We start from the raw sequence: 20,357 nt of genomic DNA, 5'->3' as shown, positions 1-20,357 counted from the left end.
AAGTACAGAGGAGCATTATGAACGCATACTCCATACTGAATAGTGAGTATTGTGACAAATTTAGGTAATTAACTGATAGTAAAAAAAAATATTTTGACACATGGATATAGAGAAAAAGATGCATACTACTATAAGTAAATTATTTTCAGAATGTTCTATTTCCTCTGAAATTTTGTTTAATGGAAATTGCAAGCCACTTGAAAGCTGAGGCTGTGAGTTATATTCTTATATGGTAAGAATATATGGTATTTACATAGTGAAAGCTTAATCACTATATATATATATATGGATTGAATAAGGCTTATATACATAATCAAATTTATGTGGTATTTTGTTGTTAGAATATCCAGTGTTGTGGAGAGTGCTCAGTAAGTAGCACGTATTCAAAATGTTTGCCAAATAAATGAATATATTTTTCAATGTTCAAAAACTTCCCCTTTAATGGCTGGGAAAATATGGCCCCTAAATTTTTATTAAAATGTATGAGTGAAATACTGAAAAGAAATTCAAGGTCATTCTAGTTTAGTAACCAGAGATTTCCAATGGGTCTTCCAGACATTTCATCTGGCCTCAAAGAGAATGCAAGCCGCCAGGCTTCTTACTGTCTGTCCCTCACTAGGTGATCAGAAACTGGAACAGAATGTGGAAACTGCTGAAACACCAGGTTGGCTAATTTTGTCAGCATGTAGGACTTCCTAACAGCTCTACAAAATATCAGCATAGAGTCCTTGTTAATTTTAATAAAAATTCTTATAACCCTTGCCTACGTTACAGATGATGTTTTCAATATTTTTGGTAGAGTGGACCATCTCAATTTTCTCATCTAAGAGTCGGACATAATGATGATGGTAGCTATATTGTAACTATGGAATGAGGCTGTGATGAGGTTCATGACAGTTGCTATGTTACAAGTATTGGATATGTTCATGTATGTGGAGCAATTAATAGTTATTGCAACAGATCAAGTTTTTAAGAAATATTATTAATGGCAGGACTCATAATATAAGTACTAGAAACAGTAGCAGTAGTTATATTTTACCTGTCTCCTAAGACCTACACTATTACCAGAGCTAATAAATTGGAAATACTAATGTCAATCATTTGAGCTAGTAATAAGTTTTTTTTTTTTTTTTTTTTTTTTGGAGACAGAGTCTCGCTTTCTTGCCTAGGCTAGAGTGAGTGCTGCCGTGGCGTCAGCCTAGCTCACAGCAACCTCAAACTCCTGGGCTCAAGTGATCCTCCTGCCTCAGCCTCCCGAGTAGCTGGGACTACAGGCACAAGCCACCATGCCCGGCTGATTTTTATATATATATATATATATATTAGTTGGCCAATTAATTTCTTTCTATTTTTATGGTAGAGACGGGGTCTCGCTCAGGTTGGTTTTGAACTCCTGACCTTGAGCAATCCGCCCGCCTCGGCCTCCCAGAGTGCTAGGATTACAGGCGTGAGCCACCGCGCCCGGCCAATAAGTTTTGTGGTAACTCTACAGAGAGAAAAACAATCCCTAAAAGAATGCTTAGTACATTAAAAAATAATCTTCTGAACTCTTCCTGTTTGAAATAAAATTTATATATAACATTATATCTAAATATATGCAAAGCATAGATTCCTTAAGAAATATATAACATATAAATTTCTATTGTATTAAAATCTTTTGATTTTTTTCCCCAGAGTAAGCGTTTTTCAGAGACTTTTAAATGACATTATCTGTTTAAGCAGATATTTTTCACTAGTGTACACCTGAGGGCATGCATATTTAGACAGAATTTTATATGCACGTGTATGGAGCAAATGCAAACAGATGCTTCATTATACTCTTTTTAAAAGGTACTTTGACGGACTTCCTATATCTGAATCCATATTGTTTGTAAATACACATCACTACTATTCATCCGCTGTATAGGAATGTGTGTATGAGCACAAATGTACACGTTTCCTCTGATCTCCAGCCAGGCTGTGTGCTCCCTGGGACTAACACTGTTTGACATACCACTGGCCAGAACATGTTGATGCTTCTCCCAGGCATATTTTAGCATTAATTTAAGTTAAAAATACAAAGCTTTTGCTTATTGTTCTATTTTGATCCCTCCCATTAATCAGCCAACATGATATTGTATCTCATATTATGAAATGAAATTCCTATATAGAGGTGTACAGTCACTATATCTAAAATGGTAAGCAATGTTTAAGTTAACAAAATATCTGAAAACTCACTTTAGCACTGACATACCCAGTTTTGTTGGATATATTTAAAAATCATTTTTAATAAAACAGAATCAGACTTTATATGAAGTCACTGAAAACAACTGGCCTAATATGGCTCATTTGCACATTAGCTTTGTCTCATCCCTATAAGTAGTCTTTGACAAGAGATAAAAACACTCTCATTTTTAAAAAAGTGTTCCTTTCATCAACCCATTAGACAATGTATTGGCAACATTAGGAAAGGAATTAAATAAATCCAAATTATTCATTATTTATCACAGTTGGGAGGTTGCCAGGAATCTTCTAGAGTTCTCTACTCCTTATAGGATACACAAATAAAGACTGAAGACTTCGGCTGCGAAAGTTATGACTGATGTCCAGAGTACTAGTTCACTGTTAATATTTGTCATTCCAGTAAATAACTGGAATTCATGGTGAGTTACAAAAGGAAGAGAGAGAATCTAGCACATAGTAGGTCCTCTACATTCGGGAAAAGCCTGATGTATTAAAAGAGGATTTTAAAGATTTATTCTTAATATTTCTGAAGAAAACTAGATACAAAAGATGTGACTTGAAATTGCTGAGGTTTATTTTACGAAAAATCTAATCTTTTTTCCTAAGTGACTTGACACTGCTTTCTTATGTACTTAAGTAGGAGACAAGAATAATGTAAATTAAGGAGTTGGTTAGTTTACTTGGAATATCACACTTACATCAATACATGCTACAGAAATATGTTTTTTATATTAATAGTAATATAATATCTAAAATTCTAATGAATTACTTATTTTTGTTAATGCTAGCTACACTATTATTTTAATCCTCAAACTGTTTATCAAATATTATTTCAATGGTAATGATAATATTTCCTTAGGTTAAGCCTTGTTTTCACTTGTCTTTTGGTCTCCCTCTTCCCCCTTTTTTATTAACTGATAAAATAAATATGTTTAATATGGAATTCAGACATTAGAGATAAATTACCATCTTCACAAGCAGATAGCTTTGCAATTCAGATTGAACAACCAAGCATCAGAGCGCAGAGGTCTTACCATAGCAATAACTGCTGCCCCAGCTCCAGCAAGCGCCACGATAAACAAATGGAAGGTCATGTTCAGCTGCAACGAAAAACACAGAGAACCAGAATGTATCAGAGTTACAAGCAGAAGAGAGGTCAGGACTGCTATCGTTTTATGAACAAGACTTTGTACATCTTTAAGAAAAGCAAGCTTCTGATAAATCATTCTGTCAAAACACATGACAATGTCTTTTCTCCTGAAAATTCTTTAAATCCTTGCAACTGCATCATTTTAATATACTTTCATTATAAAGATGAGATTGTGATTAATAATGATGGTTTTCAGTAATAGTTTAACAATATAAGGCTATGCTATCTCTTTAAACATATCTTTATATTTTTTTCAAAATTCATTAAAAGAATTTCTGGAAAATTTTAAATATTTCTTATACTTTTAATTGAAATATGCAGAGTATCTCATTTATATTTATTCTCTACTCTCCTTGCATACCACCACTGCAAGTAAAATTGCCTCTGAGAGAATAAGGGAAAATTCGATATAGATTTAATTGTAATATATTCTTTTTTTTTTTTTTTTTGAGACAGAGTCTCGCTTTGTTGCCCAGGCTAGAGTGAGTGCCGTGGCGTCAGCCTAGCTCACAGCAACCTCAAACTCCTGGGCTCGAGCGATCCTTCTGCCTCAGCCTCCCGAGTAGCTGGGACTACAGGCATGCGCCACCATGCCCGGCTAATTTTTTATATATATATATATCAGTTGGCCAATTAATTTCTTTCTATTTATAGTAGAGACGGGGTCTCGCTCTTGCTCAGGCTGGTTTTGAACTCCTGACCTTGAGCAATCCGCCCGCCTCGGCCTCCCAAGAGCTAGGATTACAGGCGTGAGCCACCGCGCCCGGCCAAATTGTAATATATTCTTCAAATAACAAAATGAATGCTAAAATTCTGACAAAATTAAAGGCTGTAAAAACACTCACCTCAGTAGATTCACACATCCTCAAGAAATTCTCAGAGACAGTGCAAATTTTCTTTTCCTCTCCAATTGTAACAATCCCTACAAGGTGTAGAAAATTAAAGTTTAGCATTATGTTTTCAAGCGCCAAGAGAGAGAAAATGAAACTTTTTACTGATCAAATCTGAGTAAGTTCCATTTTATGTTATTTCATATTATAATGAAAAAAGTCTTCCTCAGCTTTTGTTGTGAATAATAATTGTGCATAGAATTATGAATATAAGATGTAAAACTATTTAGCCCTCAAGCAATTTAAAACATTTTCCATCTGAATGCAATGGAATCTGGCCACCAGAATTTTCAGATTCAATTATAGCTAGCTCGTTGGTTTGGCCCATTGGTGTGATAGTGTAGACATTGTAATTATTTTGGTAACTATGCCCCAGACTGTGCTGAAATCAGGATCTAAATTTGTTCAGCTAGTATGATGCTTCTGTTAGTCTATAAAGGAATACTGTCCAACAAGTACTTTTTTTTCCTGCTAATATTGAAAGCAATGCTTTTGATAACAAGAAATTAAAAGCTGCTGTGTTTAAGTGTTAAGCCTGGGGCATTGCATTTTTTCAACAAGCACACAGGCAATTCACTGCCATGCCACTAGATCTCATCTTAGAGAACAGAAGTAATCAAGTTCACCCTATAACATGTCTTTAATTTTGTTTTGAGAAATATTGAAGTGCTGAACATATACATGCATGAAGAAAAAAACCCATATATCCTGGCAATCTAATACCTAAGCTTTTAGCATTCACTACTCTTTATTTAGTTTTTATATATGTGTATTTAAACATTCTTATCTTTAAGGTGTATCATCAACCGTCCCTCTCTATGGAGCTGCTCCCATTAGTTTCTGCTTTGCCAATAGTTTGTGGAATCTATTTTAGTGTAAAAAAATCTACTTGCAGTACAACAAATGCAGAGAAATGTCTCTGCAACTTTTCCTTTTTGCCAAGATGGTACTAATGGTGTCCGGGGAGGGGGGGCAGGGAGGATTAGAAAAGCACTCTCTCGTGAGATTCGTCTAAAAATTCAATGGTATTGAGGAAGCTTCCTGGCCAAGGCTATCCTTCTCCACATTGATCCATTACAGACTTAATTTAGGAAGAAGATTTTACCAAATAGATTCTTGAGTTATTTAGCAGAAATGAATATAGTTCAGTAAATAGCAATGACACATAGCTAAACTTATAAAAGACTTCCTATTAAGAATATATGTCTCTAGTTTTTATGCAAACATAAAATGTCCTTTTGAATGAAGTGGATTCAGGTCAAAAGTGCTGCTTATTTCTAGTCTCAATTCTGTCTTCTGTTATATCTTGGACAAATAATGCAATATTCCTAGGTCATGGCTGCCTTCTCTAGAGAAAACATGATGGGTCAGGTTTATGAAATAAGCATTTTTCAGACTTTATTTTATTTTTCTGTGATGGAGATTATTTTCATTCACAATTGAGCACTGCTGAAACATAATAGGTGCTCATTAAATATTTGTTGATGCTGGTGGCTCACACCTATAATTCCAGCACTTTGAGAGGCTGAAGCAGGAGGATCACTTGTGGCCAGAAGTTGGAGAAGAGCCTGGGCAACCTAGCAAGACCCTATCTCTACCAATAAATAATAATAATAATAAAAATAACCCGAGTGCAGTGATGTGTACATGTAGTCCCAGCTACTTAGGAGGCTGAGACAGGAGGATCACTTGAGCCCAGGAGTTCAAGGCTGTAGTGAATTATGATCCTGTCACTGCTAGCCTAGGAGACATATTGAGACCCTATCTCTCAAAAAAAAAATTCATTGAAAAAGGTGTGAATAAGTAAGTGAAATGAAATCCTACTGAGAAGTGCTTTATGGAAATCACATAAAAACACATTCTAGCTCTCATGTAAGGGTGCGCTGGCTAAAAGTCTGAAAGGATCCCTACCTACTTTGAACCACTTTCTCTCGATGGCTGGCCCTGAGGTACTTTCATCAAATCATCACATTTTAACAGTTTTAAACCGTGGATGTAGATGATGTTATGGGAACCAGTATTAACATTTTATGATATGAATTTACTAGGACATCTAATACATCAAATGTCATTAACTCACGGTACATGTAATTGGAGGAAAACAGATAGCATAGTAAAGGCACTAAAAATGCGAGGAAAAGTATTTCATGATGCATATTGAAATACAACAAATTCTAGTATGATAAGCAATCCATAAATTCCTCAAGTTTATGAGCTTTTCATTAGCTTTATTTGAAATACGTAACTTTATTATAGGCTTGGGGATGAATAGAGAGATGCATACCTCTACTAAGCAGGTGTAATAGCCATGGCTTTTTATTAAATATAGAGTATGAAGACATCGGTTCCTCTAAGACAAAAGGTACCATCTAAATGCTAATGAGACAACTTTGTAGTGCAAGGGAAATTACTTTAAAGTATATCTTATCTATTCAATTACTTTTTTGATGAATGTTAGTAAATTCTGAACTGATTGTAATACAGTTTTTGAAGAGTTGATCTTTTCTGATAGCACATGGTAATATTGATGATATGGGTTGTATATGTACATTCCAGTGTCGTATTAGGGACATATTATCTGGAAGGCAGTAAGTACATTGTACAATAAGTACATACAGCAATACATTTTATATCAAGGGCGAAAATAGCTGATGTAAAGACTGCATGACATCTGAAAAAAATGCCTTCTTTTTCTTCCACATTTGCATAATAAAAGTGACATTTCAATACATCTTAACGACTATGTTGTAAACAGTAGTAAATTTCAAAGAACAGTTGTAGCCATATATTCATGCTTTACACTTACCATGGCACATTTTTTAAAAAGAAAAAGAGGTGTGAACTGATGAAATTGAAACATGCTTTTTGACTTTGAATTGATGCTATAATGGGATGAAACCTTTGGACCTTGGGGTGAGGTGAATGTATTTTGCACATGGGATATGTGTGTATCTTTGGTGGCCAGAGGGTAGACTGTGCTGAGTAGAAAATAGCCATTGCCCAGTGATGTTCAGATCCTTATCTCTGGGACCTGTGAATGTGTTAGATGACACTGCAAAGGGGAATTAAGCTTGCAGAGGAATTACCAGGGAGAATCAATGTTGCTGGCTTTGACAGAAGAGGAACTGTCATTGTGATAAAGTAAATGTACCAGATCATGAAAATAAACAAGTTTGAAAAAAAATTGACTTTGGCTTTCAATGCTGCATTTTTTTCCTATTGCTGCTGTAAGAGATTACCACAAATTTAGTGGCTTAAAGCAACACAGATCTATCTCTTACAGTTCTGGAAAACAGAAATCTAAAATCAAAGGGTCATCAGGGATGTATTCCTTCTGGAGGCTCTAGAAGGAGAATCCAGTTTCCTTTCCTTTTTCAGCTTCTACGAGCCACACACATTTCTTGGCTCTTGGTCTCTTTTCTCCATCTTCAAAGCCAACAAAACTGCATCTTTCTGAATTTTTTCTGTAATGCATCTCTCTCTGGTTGACTCTTCTCTTCTGACTCTGTCTTCCAATTTTAAGGACCTTTTGATTGTATTAGGCTAATTTAGAACACTCTCCCTATTTTCAAGTCAGCTGATCAACAACCTGAATTCCTCTTTGACATGGAACCTCACATATTTATATGTTCCAGGAATTAGGATGTGTACATCTTTGATGAGCTCATTAGTCTGTCTACTAAAAATACTAATGGCTTACTCAAGATTATGGTTGAAAAAAGCTCTTTATCTAAAAATTTTATCTGAAAAACTATTGAGTAGAAGAGAACTGAGTCCTGATTCAAGACATTCACCTTTCTACCCCATCATGGCCTGCGAGGTAGCTATACCCCTGGAAAATTATTTCACCTCTTAGAACTCCATTTCCTTTATACCAGAGAGCTGGATTGGTGATTACTGAAGTCTATTTCTAAAATTATATGACTCTAGGACATAATTCTGTGCTTAATGTCACAGGGGATTATATGCACTGAGTGGCATAAGTCTCCATATATTAAGAAAAATTAGGTTAATTTGGGTATCACAAGCACTTGAATACATTAAGAATTAATAGAAGATCTGGGGGGAAAAAAGGTTGAAAATATTACAGTGTCTACTCATCTTTTCTGAAGGATTATTTTCCCTCTCCTTTAGAAATCAAAGTTGGGGAAAAATTTAAAATATTTTGCTAGTGTTTCTCAATATTTTTCAGTCTAAAATCTGGTTTGATAAGACCAAAGACCTTATAGTCACCTACTTTAGCTATTTACCATACCGTAAGAAATGAAATAGATCTATCATGTATTTTTAGAAACACAGACAATAATAACATTATAGAGCCTCTAGCCCTCATCTATTCCGTGGTGACACTGTTGTGAGATAAACTCAGGCTCTGAGAGTAGGGTTAACAGATTTAACAATAAAAATAACCTCACTGTTCCTCAGTTAAAGTTGCATTTCAGATAAAAAGCAAATAATATCTAGTGTAACTAGGTATCATGCAATATTTGTAACTGTACTTGCTCTAAAAAAAGTTACTTGTTTATCTGAAATTCAAATTTTAATGGGGCATCTTGTATTTTACCTGGTAGTCCTGAGAAGCTAGTCACATCCTTTCCAATTTTAACTTTTAGGATGGCCAGAACAAAAGGAAGGTATTGAGGGAGAGGAACAGAAGCCAAAGCCACAGTTTTCTAAGCAGCTGTTCTGCAGTGACCTCCAGTGACAGGTGCTGAGGTTTCTTTCCCCCTCTGTTTACAAACAACTTGATTCTGAGAGCAAAACCTGACCAATGCAATAACGGTCCATCTTCCCCCTTGCCAAAAACTTTATCTGTGGAGCATGTCATCTGCGTTTCACTTGGATCAGACGACAGGGGCCTGAGGACTTCACCTGTCAGGATGTGGGTGGGCATCTTGTTGTGGAGCACACAGCTGCAGTGGGCTATAGAGTAGCTATCTCATACCCTGTAATCTACTTACAGACTACTTACCCTCAAGACACAAAGGCTTCGGATCCCATCTACTGAAATGTTTCCTACTTTTCTGAAGTATGAAGAAAGCTCATTAGAGAAAAACATTTAGAGTGTCCCCAGATATTAATATGTTGGCTTTTAATATCTGTTCAGTGAAAAGAAAATCCATTTGCAAATGTGATTTGCATATTTTTATAAATTCTGTAGCTCCCATATTTTTACGAATGAGAAAATACAATCTCAAATAGGTTAACTGAGATTAGACTCTAACTTTCCACACTTCTAGTTCAGTACTATTCATAGTTTCAAAATGAAATGCAGTTGACCTATGAGCAAGAACTTGGGACACTGAAGCTGGGCTTTGAATGAATCCCAGCTTTGTCAGTTACTAGTTGCCTAATCTTGGACAAGTCATTTAACCTCACTGTGCCTCAGCTCTGTCATTTATAAACGAAGATAACAGCATTGCCCACCACCTTGAGTTGTGAGAATTAAATTATTTGACACATATACCTAGAAGAGGGTCTATACATGGTAAGTCCATGTACATATAAGTGACTATTATTAATATATGAGATTTTAGCCCTAAATAAAAATAACTAAAAAGAATTGCTGACCTCTTTAGCATTTATTTATTTAATTATTATTAAATGCTAAGGTTTTTTTTCCCATTTCAGAAGACAATGAAGTATACCTTTCTTTGGTGATCTTCACACTAGACTTCACAGTTTGTGCAGTTTATCCTGGGAAAATGAAAGTAGGATGCAGCCATCACATTGAGTTTGGGAAAGAGCAAAGGAATCAGGAAAGGGAAACCACAATTATAACCTGCCAATACCAGGAAATGTGACCTGACAGCCCATTCAACATACATGTGAATATGTATATGTGGTGCGATCAACTTCCATTCACTCCTGATTTCTTACTTATTTAAAATTCAAATAAATGTCCTAAAAATGAATAGTCTGATAAATTCATCTCCATGGTAGAAGAAGTAGTGATGATTCCAAAGTGATTTACAATATCTGAGAGGCAGTTATGTCGGTAAAGCAATACGGGGTGGTGTTTTATAGTCAGAGACCAGTATCCACCTACCAAACTGACGAAGGTCCAAGCAGAGATTTGCTCCCTCCACTAACGTAGTGTTCCGGCAGATGGTCCACAGATTGAAGTACATGTAAACTGGCAGTGAGGTGAAAGCCGTGACTCCAAGCCAGGCCAACATGAAAAGGTATGTCAGCATAATAAACTGCAAAAGAGAAAAAATGGAGAGGGAAACCATGTAATCTACTGGAAAAGAAAAATCTTGTGTTTAATCTGCAAAGCTCAATATGGAAGCTTTTTAGGGCTATAGGACAGAAATCATTATCACAACATCTAAGAACTACAGGAGGGGAGGTTTGAGAAATATTAGTGAATACTAGGTTAAGTGAACAGAATTGCCAGAAAATCGCATCTTGGCAGAAGTTCTGATGTATAAAAGAAAATATGATCCATTTGCGTTTTCATCCCTGTTTCATTCATGTATTTATCTTAAAAATTTTACCATAGTTTTTTTTTTTTTTAGCTTTAGAAAGTATTCAGGGATATATTTGAAGGGTATTCTGCAAAATGGGGAATTTTACTGTGAAAAATTCCAAATGAGTTAGAATCTTGTCAATAAATTTATATACTACTAAACTGGTACCATTTAATATTATAAATATTTAAGCTACTCAAATATGTTTATAGTTGACATTATAAATATGGTAATTAATATTAGCATATAATCATATTACTATATAATATTCTCCCTTCTGAGAATGATTTAGTGTGTACTTCTCTTTTTTAATAACTTTTTGAACTTTGAATCTGTCTTTTATGCATATTATTTTACTTTTGCTATAGACATATATTAATAGTAAAATATAATTGCAATTTTGACAACAAAGTTTTTAGAATTTACTTCAGAAATTTTTATTATTTAAAAAGTAGATTATAAAGTGTTCATATGTCCTAGATAGAGCGGAATAAGATTCAGCCTAGATTTATATGAAATTTTAGTTCAAGCATGACATAAGTGCTGGATAAAAAGACATATAGATGCATGTAGTAGCAGATGGGTGATAGATGATTGAAAAAAGTCTGAAATGTAGCCCCTAGACACCAAAAGCTAAGTTTCTATAGATATTTGGTTCTTCTTCTGAATTTCCGAAGGATACTTCTCGAAATCTTGAAGAGAAGCAGTGGTGTATTTTGGCTTAACTTTAACACCTCAAGTACCCATATTTTCAAAATAGCAATACAACGTTTAGTAAATATACTGAATGAGACTAAATCTCCTATTCAACCCTATTCATCCCTTTGAAAACAGTTACAAATAGGCTTCACCCCAGGATTTAGGTAAAACCTCAAGTCAAACATTTAATAACTCTCATAATATATACTAAAAATAGCACTTTCAAAAATAGTAAAATTAGGGCCAATATCATGATAGAGCTTATGCACATATATTAAAGTCATTTGATTGACATAGAGATTATTGGGACTAAGGATAGAAAGGAATTTACAGAACAAATAGGAAGAGAGGCAGGATAGAAAGCTAATGAGACCCAAGCTCAAACCCTTCTGTAAGTTACCATATGTCACAGAACTTCAGAAACTCATAACAAAATTAAACACATGTTTTCTAACAATATGGTTTTATCTCATCTCAAATCTGACTTCTTCTTGGTCTCCACTCTGAAATGCTAATGTTTGGAAAGGCTGGGGAGCTAACATCTGTCCCAAGAATGTTTTTAAACTATGATGTGGCAGATGTATGTAAACCTTATACATCCAAGATTAAATGAAGTTTACAAATATTAGCAAATAAAATTTGCTGAATGTTAAGTTGTTCAAATCAATGAAGGACAGAGAATAAATATATCATTAAAAGGATATTTTTTTACTAGAATTAGTAAAGTTTACATCACTTTTGGAATTATTTAGTCTTCTTCAACAAATAGTTAATGAGGGTTAATTTGTGTAAAGATTAACATGGTAGGATAACAGTCAGTTGAAGTAATAGAACTTCCTCCTTATTTTACTGATCAAAAGAATGAAAATAATCCATGTGGAAATATAGAAAATATTTGGTATATATGTGGTAAACATTTTGCTTGTCTCTACTAGAGAAAGAGGATAATATTTCACGTGTGGTCTTTATCCTTTCTCCTTTCTGAAAGGCAGAATAAAGTGCACTGATACAGGAAGTTCACTGAGCAAATCAAGGATCAGCTGAGGATTTTTCCCTTCTCAAAGCCTGTCTACCCTATTGCATCATTCCTTATGGACCTAGGCTAGGTGAGAATGGTCTCCTGAGCCTCAGAGCATGGAAAAGCACATTCCAAGTGGCAATTCACCTCTAGCATTAATCAACTGAAGATATGATGCATATCATGTTTCATGCTTTGCAATTGGATTCTGGTATGTAAAAGGTAGAGATAGATCTATCTATTTAACAGGCACTGACAGAGTTCTGTGCCCCTAACCTAAATGTTACATTTATTTGGTAATAGAAGGAGTCTTATGGCATACTGATTAAAGATACAGGCTTTAATCTAGGCTTGAGTCTAAGCTGTTGTTTATGCTTCTGTTTCTGCCTTTATGAAACAGGAACAGCTCTAAATTGACCTCATGTTTAAGTGAAGCTGAAATGAAGTAATACATGAATAACATTTAGCATAAACCTGGTACATAAGAAGCTCTGACGAAATATTAGCTATTTTTATTTTTTATAATAGTATTGTGATTACTACTACTGCTACCAAAATTTATGTTTTGCCTATGTTAGACTATATAGAATAAGGGAATTAGATTTCATTTCATGTTTGGAAAAATTAAAAGAATGAGAAGTTCTTGGGTCTGGGAATATTATTAAAAGTGAACTCTCTCTCATAAAGAAAGGCTCCAGAAATTCCTGAAAACCACCCTGAAAGTGAATAAATTCTGTTAATGGAAGTCCTTTGGTGGTGGAAAGCCTTTTTATTAACATTTTCCATATTTACAATTGTGGGTTTCAAGGCTGATGTATAGTCAGTCACAAGGACGATGAACTTGATGTGGCTGCCTGAAGCACATGGCTTTGGAGGACTAAAAGCAACTCTAAAGTCAGCATGCATTAGGCTACATCCTCTCTGTATTATTTTTCTTTCTTTATGCCCTGGAGGATTTTTCTAAAGCTCCTTTTGAAGGTGCTGTTCACAGTAGAATGGGACTTATAATTCAATAGGTTTAAAATTATAGTTCAAAGCAAATTGGAACACTTTGAACTGTGTTGCTGCTGCTACTTTATAAGGCAATGCAAGGTATGGACTTCTGAAACCACAGTACTGACTCATATTTTTCTTTCCTTTGCAAAATATAATGTTATAGTAAATTAATAAAACTAGATGTTACAAAGTAAATCTTGTGATGAGAAAATATTTATTTGTATTAATGCATAATTGATAGTCTAAAAAATACAAAAGACTTTACTTTCAAAGTTTGAGTGCAAACCAGGTATATTTCAGGTAGTAGCAGTTCATATTCGCTAAAGTATCTGAAGAAGCTAAAAACAATTCTATCTTACCATTTTATGCTTTACTTTAGAATCTGATAATTACTAAAATTGAAGAATTATTCAAATTGATCTTGTGTAATTCTAGATAAAAATACTTATGTCATAAATAAAATAACATATAATTATAAATTTATTTCTATCTTTCCATTGTTAGTCATGTGACAGAAATATATATTGTCATCTGAACATTAAGTAAGTTAATATTACTCTTATTTTTATTAGAAAAACCTCTGAGGATGTGAAAAATTCTTCTGATTTTAAACATCTTTTTGTATATGTGTGCCTTTACTTATTTTTTATTACTATTATTTTTAGACCTGTAATCCTAGCACTCTGGGAGGCTGAGGCGGGTGGATTGCTCAAGGTCAGGAGTTCGAAACTATTATTTTTAGAGACAGGATCTCACTCTGTCAACCAGGCTGGAGTGCAGTGGCATGATCATAGTTCACTGCAGCCTTGTGCTCCTGGGCTCAAGTGATCCTCCTGCCTCAGCCTTCCAAGTAGCTGGGACTATGGGCATGCGCCACCAATGTGTACGTTTGTTAACCTCTGTTTTTAGATGAAATACTTTCTGAAATTCATCTTCATAATACCTATTTGGAGAACCTAGTGAAAAAAATGACAAAAAATATTTGCTGGACTTGAAGTCAGAAGACCTGGTCCCTAGTTGATGAGTTGGATATATCACTTAATTCCTCATAGTCACTTTCCTCATTCATGAATTGGAAATTGGAATACTTCTCTCACAGGACTGTGATATAAACAAAGGGAAGATCCTACATATTAATAAAATCACTTGGCGGTAAGTGTGGGCAATACATGTGTTTCACAATAACTCAGAGAGAGGAGGTTGATTTAGCAAAAATGAATTATTTTGTACTTTCACTTTCAAAAGTTAGGTATGGACAAAAAGAAACTATTTCTGTCCCATTTGGTGTTAGTTTGCACAGACACTGAATTTTAATTTCCAGTTTCTTTCAAAGTGAAGGATGCATTTTGTGAAAGTTATATAAACAGTCTCATTGGTTTTTCTCATTTCAGTCATTATTTAGGGTCATTCACATATAGTAAAATGTTGACCACCTCTTCCTGACTCATCAAGAAAAAAATGTCAGTGAAACTTCCTTAGTTTGAATGAATTAACTCACTGATCTTTGATAGCAAAACTGCTATAAAATGATAGGGATCAAGTGCCAGATATTTAATTAATATCTAACATATCCCATTATCACGTCATTATTATAGTTTCATCAGAACATGTAAATGACTGTCAAAAGAAGTACCTTCTTCATATCCTATTTTTGTTATGTTTTTGTTTTTACCCAATATAAATTTATTAGAAGCCTATCACCTGTTAGCATTAAATTCAACAAAATGTTTATGAGTTAGTTCTTCGAGACTTGAAATTAAATAAAACAACATACAATTATTGTTTTGATGTCAACCTGGATATTCCAATCACTGATATTTAGTACAGAAACTTTAACAGGACTGCAAGAGGCAAGGTTTTCATATTCTTTGGAAGAAGGCACATGTTGTTGTTTCTTGATTATGGTAGCTATTGAGATTACAGTGTATTTAACTTGAAAATGATTTAAAAGGTAATTGGTTTTTCATCTGAACTACCAAGAACTTAGACTTAATATCCAAGAAAATCACACTCTGTTGAGCTATAGACTTTCCTGTGGCAACTTTATCAAATATTCACCAGGAGAGACAAAAATAACACCTTAGAAGTCAGCAGCTTTGAGGAAAAGAAGCCAGCTGACTTTGATTCCAAGTATCTGAATCTATGAATTAACTAACCACTAAAAAACATGCCACATATTGAATGGAATGTTACGATATAATGAATAGTTTCAGAGATAAGGCAGATTTAAACTTTAGTGAAATGAACAAAATGAATATTTTGATATATTCAAAGTCTCTTTATAACCAAAAATATATTATCAGGTTGGTCTCAGGTCATTGTTTCTCATTAACTGTTTCAAGGCACAGGATATAAAAATAGTTTGCTAAATCTAAGCTCGGAACTTCATATCTCGCAATAATATATTTAATTATATTTTCTCATCTTGGAATAGATTTAAAGAGTACAAATCCTATCATGTTTTCACTTTAACAACAAAAGGAAACATCTTTCAATTTTGTGAAAGGCAGAGACAGAGCTCAGAGCTTAGAGATATTGTGATTGAAAAGCTTCACTAGGTAGACATTTCCCAGGGGACCACAGCCTTATTAGTGATTTTCATTGTGGCCACACATTAGGATCATCTGGTTAATTTGAGAGAGAAAAAGATGCTCAGGCCTTTCCTGTACTAATTATATCAATATATTAAAAATCTCTACAGGTGATTCCAGTGGGTATGCAGTGTTAAGAACTTCTGTATTAGTCACAGAAGATCTCATGAGTACACCTGACGTGAAGGCTTCTTTGATCTTTAATCTTGGACTTGACAGGGTGCCAATTCTAAAGTTAACAACAACAAAAAAAAACCAGTTGAGATAATAAGCCAGAAATGCATACTAATGTAAATGAAACAGCCCAATGCATGGGTGAGTATCAATTCATGAGTAAAGTGCTAGACATGAGCTTAATTTCTCAGTGTTTCTCAAATTTGGCCCTATTGAAATTTAGGGCCAGAATATGATTTGTTATAGACACTGTCCTGCACATTTCAAGCTTTTTGAACAATGTCCCTGGCCTCCACTCACTAGATGCCTTTTGTACAACCAAAATTTCTCAAGGTCTCTGAGAAGGAAATAGCTCCTGGTTGAAAATCTAAACACTAAGGCTAGAAAATACCAGGTCAAAAGGAAGCAAATGAACACTTGAATAGACTATCACTCCAAATGCAAAGTGGAAAAGCATTAGCAATATTGAACACAGTTGGCTCTGGAAATTATACAGTGCATAGCTTAATGCAGATTACTAAGTCATTATGCAAATTACTTGAATATATGTAATCATCATCATCATCATCATCATTGTCATCATTATGGCCCCAAACTACCTAAGCATGTCGTGATCAGAAAAATGTTTAAAGAATATTATATTTATAGCAACTTTATTCATAATTCCAAAACTTGAAAGCAGCCAAGATGTCCTTCAATAGGTGAGTGGATAAACTGGCACATCCAGATAAAGGATGGAATATTAATCAGCACTAAAATAAATGAGCTACCAAGCTATGAAAAGACATGGAGGATGATTAAATGCATATGACTCCATGAAAAATATAATCTGAAAATGCTACAAACAGTATGATTTCAACTATATGACATTCTGGAAAAGAAAAACTATGGAAACAGTACAAAGAATCAGTGGTCACTAGGAGTTACAGGGGTGGGAGGGATGAATAGGTGGAGCACAGAAGATTTTTAGGGCAGTGAAACTACTCTGTACTCTAACGGTAGATACATGTCATTATACATTTGCCAAAAAACATGGAATGTACATCAGGAGTAAACCCTAATGTAAACTCTGGACTTTGGGTGATGATATGCCAATGTAGGTTCATCAGTTGTAACAAGTGTACTACTCTGGTGGAGTGGGTGTTGTTAATGAAGGGATATATATGTGTGGAGGAAGGGGCTTTATGGGAAATCTCTGTACATTCTGCTCAATTCTGCTATGAACCTAAAACTGTTATAAAAAATAAAGTCTATTTATCTACCCCTCCAAATTATTTTAATTATTTATTCATGAGCACATGTAAATGGCTAATAATATTATGATCTAAATTTTCACTGTGAGGTTTGGCTAGTAAAAAAATCACCAGTGTCACTGTGAAATGATTAAAGACTTCAATCTCAGTTGTTAAATATGATCCCTTTCACAACAATTTGTGAAATAGTCCGTTTTCCTATACTGGATTACAGGGATAAAGCTACAGAGAATATTCAGACAGTGGGTGTAGGAGCTGAGAAGATGGTACCTTAAATGTAAAGGTATAAAATCTTAATTCATGTCACATGAGATACCTTTTTTAAACAGCAAAAAAATTAAAAAATCAGGTCATTAAAATAACAACCTTGGCATTGCTGTGTATGTTCGTTTGCAGAAGTGGAAAAATACTCAAGGATGTTTTTCTTTTTAAGTAGTTAAAAGAACAATAAAATAATCAAAACCAATTATTATATTCCATAAATATCCAAAAACAACCAATGTAGCAGGTCTACATAATGTCTAAAAGCACACACTGATAGCCATGAAAACCGGAAAGGCAAGCGCTCTCTTGGTAAGTTTATTGCATCATGTTGTGCAGACTTATTTTATTCCCAGTAAAAGCTAATAGAAATCAAAGCAGGAGCTCTTGCGTTGAGATAAGGAAATATATTTAACTTTCTCTGTGTTGTACTCACTGCTTATCTCTAACACCCAGAGTAGTGACTGAAACGGTAGATACTGAACTAATATTGTTGAGTGAAGCATGGTATGAATGTGAGGCTCTTCTCTTTGGAAATACACCCATCATGTGTTTATCACTATAATTTATTGAATTTAAACACATTAAGCTGATAAATAAAAATATGACTTATAAAAGTGAACTGTTCACAATGATGCATTATTGAGCATCAAATGTCATTTTTTAACTGACAAATCTCAAGATCTTACAAAATAATGATCCCTTCTTCCTTGGAAAAGATGAAGAAATGTGAAAAAGATTTTTTTGAGAGCAAAATTAAAAAGAAGTACATGGACATGAAGTTTGTTTACAACCAAATATGACCCTAGTGATAAATATATGAATTAAAGTATGGTTAATTTTAATATATAATTATGTTAAAAATAGAAACACCAGAAGTGGTCTCAGTTTGTAAATATTTTCCTAGAAATATGATGCTAAAAACGCAGTAGAGCACCACTTGTATCAAATACATATACCAAACCACTGAGAGATTATTACTGACTCAGAACTGCCAGTGTTCAAAATGTTAGAAACAAATGTTTCCTGAATACTTCTTAGTATACCCAATAGAAATAAAATAGAACTATGTAGACTAAAGGGTTTTTTAAATTGCATTCAGACCTGGGATAGGAAAAAATTTTAAAGAACCAGAAAAAGTAACAAAACAATAACAAGTATTAATATATTTAATACTATTAAGATATGTCTTATCTAAACAAAGGAGTAAATCATACCGAAGAAAACATCTAAATTTACCTCTGATTAATTATACCATCCAATAGAATATTCTGGGGTTCTGATGGAAGGAAATGACAGCTGAGGCACAACCACTCATCCACATACCACCTCACACCCATTCTCAACTATTAGTGCTTTGCTTCCTTTGCCGCTTAAAACCATATTTAGCCAACCAGTAGAAAGAGCAGGAGGAAATATAGGACAGACCCAAATAGATCCTATGAGTATAATATATAAATAGGGCATGCCAAACAGCTACTGGAAAAAATAATCACATTAAATTAAATTACAAATGACATGATCAAATTAAAATACAGACTACTTTAAAAGAATAATCATTGCTCATGCAGTTGGAATTAATATGGTGGGGAGATAACTATATATAACAATCATTAAGTAGTAAAAACATAAACACTAGAGTAAAAAAATATAAATTTTCTCTACTGCAAGTGTTTTTCTTCTTCATTTCATTCTTTATTTGTGATCAGAGGTATTTTTCTTAAGTGCAAAAGTAACTGTGATGCAGGAACTCTTATTGCTGGCAGGAATACAAATGGTACAGTAATTTTGGAAGAGAGTTTGGCAATTTATTGCAAAACTGAAGATATTCTTACTATATGATCCAGCAACTGGACTCCTTGCTATTTACTCAAATGAGTTGAAAACTGATGTTGAAAACTGACGTAAATACCTACACACAGATGTTCATAGCACTTCATTTATAACTGCCAAAGCTTAGAATCAATCAAGATTTTCCTTAGTAGATGAATGGATAAATAAACCGTGGCACATCCAGACAATGAAATAGTCAGTGCTAAAAGGAAATAAGGTATATATAGAGAGGGGGAGAATTGGGAAAATGCTGGTCAAAGGATACAAAATTTCAGTTAGAGAAGAGGAATAAATTCAAGAGATTTATTGCACAACAGTGGTGACTATAGTTTATAACAATGTATTGTATTCTTGAAAATTTCTAAGACAGTATATTTTAAGTGTTATCATCACAAAAAATGACAAGTATGTGAGGTAATGCATTTGTCGATTAGCTTGATTTAGATATCCCACAATGCATACACATATTTCAAAGCAACACATACAGAATAAATACAAACGATTTTTGCCAGTTTAAATCAATCAAGAAAATAAAAGTACTTAAAATGAGCTATCGAATCATGCAATGACTTGGAGGAAACTTAAAGGCATATTATTAAGTGAAAGAAGCCAATCTGTCTGAATCCAACTATATGACTTTCTGGAAAATGCAAAACTGTGAAGACAGTAAAAGGATCAGCAGTTACCGGGGGTTAAGGGGGAGGGATGAATGAATAGGTGGAGCCCAGAGAAATTTGAGGGCTATAATGGTACATTACGTGCCATTATACATTTACTAGAACTCATAAAATGTACG

The 20,357-nt window shown here is 34.1% G+C and overlaps 1 protein-coding gene across 3 annotated transcripts in view; it reads right to left on the bottom strand.

Annotated features, from left to right (window-relative positions):
- Nucleotides 1-20,357, bottom strand: part of GPM6A (glycoprotein M6A) — a 313,639-nt gene that overhangs the window by 3,015 nt on the left and 290,267 nt on the right. For all 3 annotated transcript variants that reach the window (XM_012770713.2, XM_012770717.3, XM_012770712.2), the window contains exons 4-6: nt 10,313-10,466; nt 4,219-4,295; nt 3,258-3,323 (exon numbers count right to left, since the gene is read on the bottom strand). In XM_012770713.2, the coding sequence (XP_012626167.1) occupies nt 3,258-3,323; nt 4,219-4,295; nt 10,313-10,466 (297 nt within the window). The remainder of the gene's footprint in view (nt 1-3,257; nt 3,324-4,218; nt 4,296-10,312; nt 10,467-20,357) is intronic.

This window comes from Microcebus murinus, chromosome 15 (genome assembly GCF_040939455.1).
Source record: "Microcebus murinus isolate Inina chromosome 15, M.murinus_Inina_mat1.0, whole genome shotgun sequence".
In the NCBI taxonomy this organism is placed as follows: domain Eukaryota; kingdom Metazoa; phylum Chordata; class Mammalia; order Primates; family Cheirogaleidae; genus Microcebus; species Microcebus murinus.
This window is presented reverse-complemented; position numbering and strand designations above follow the sequence as displayed.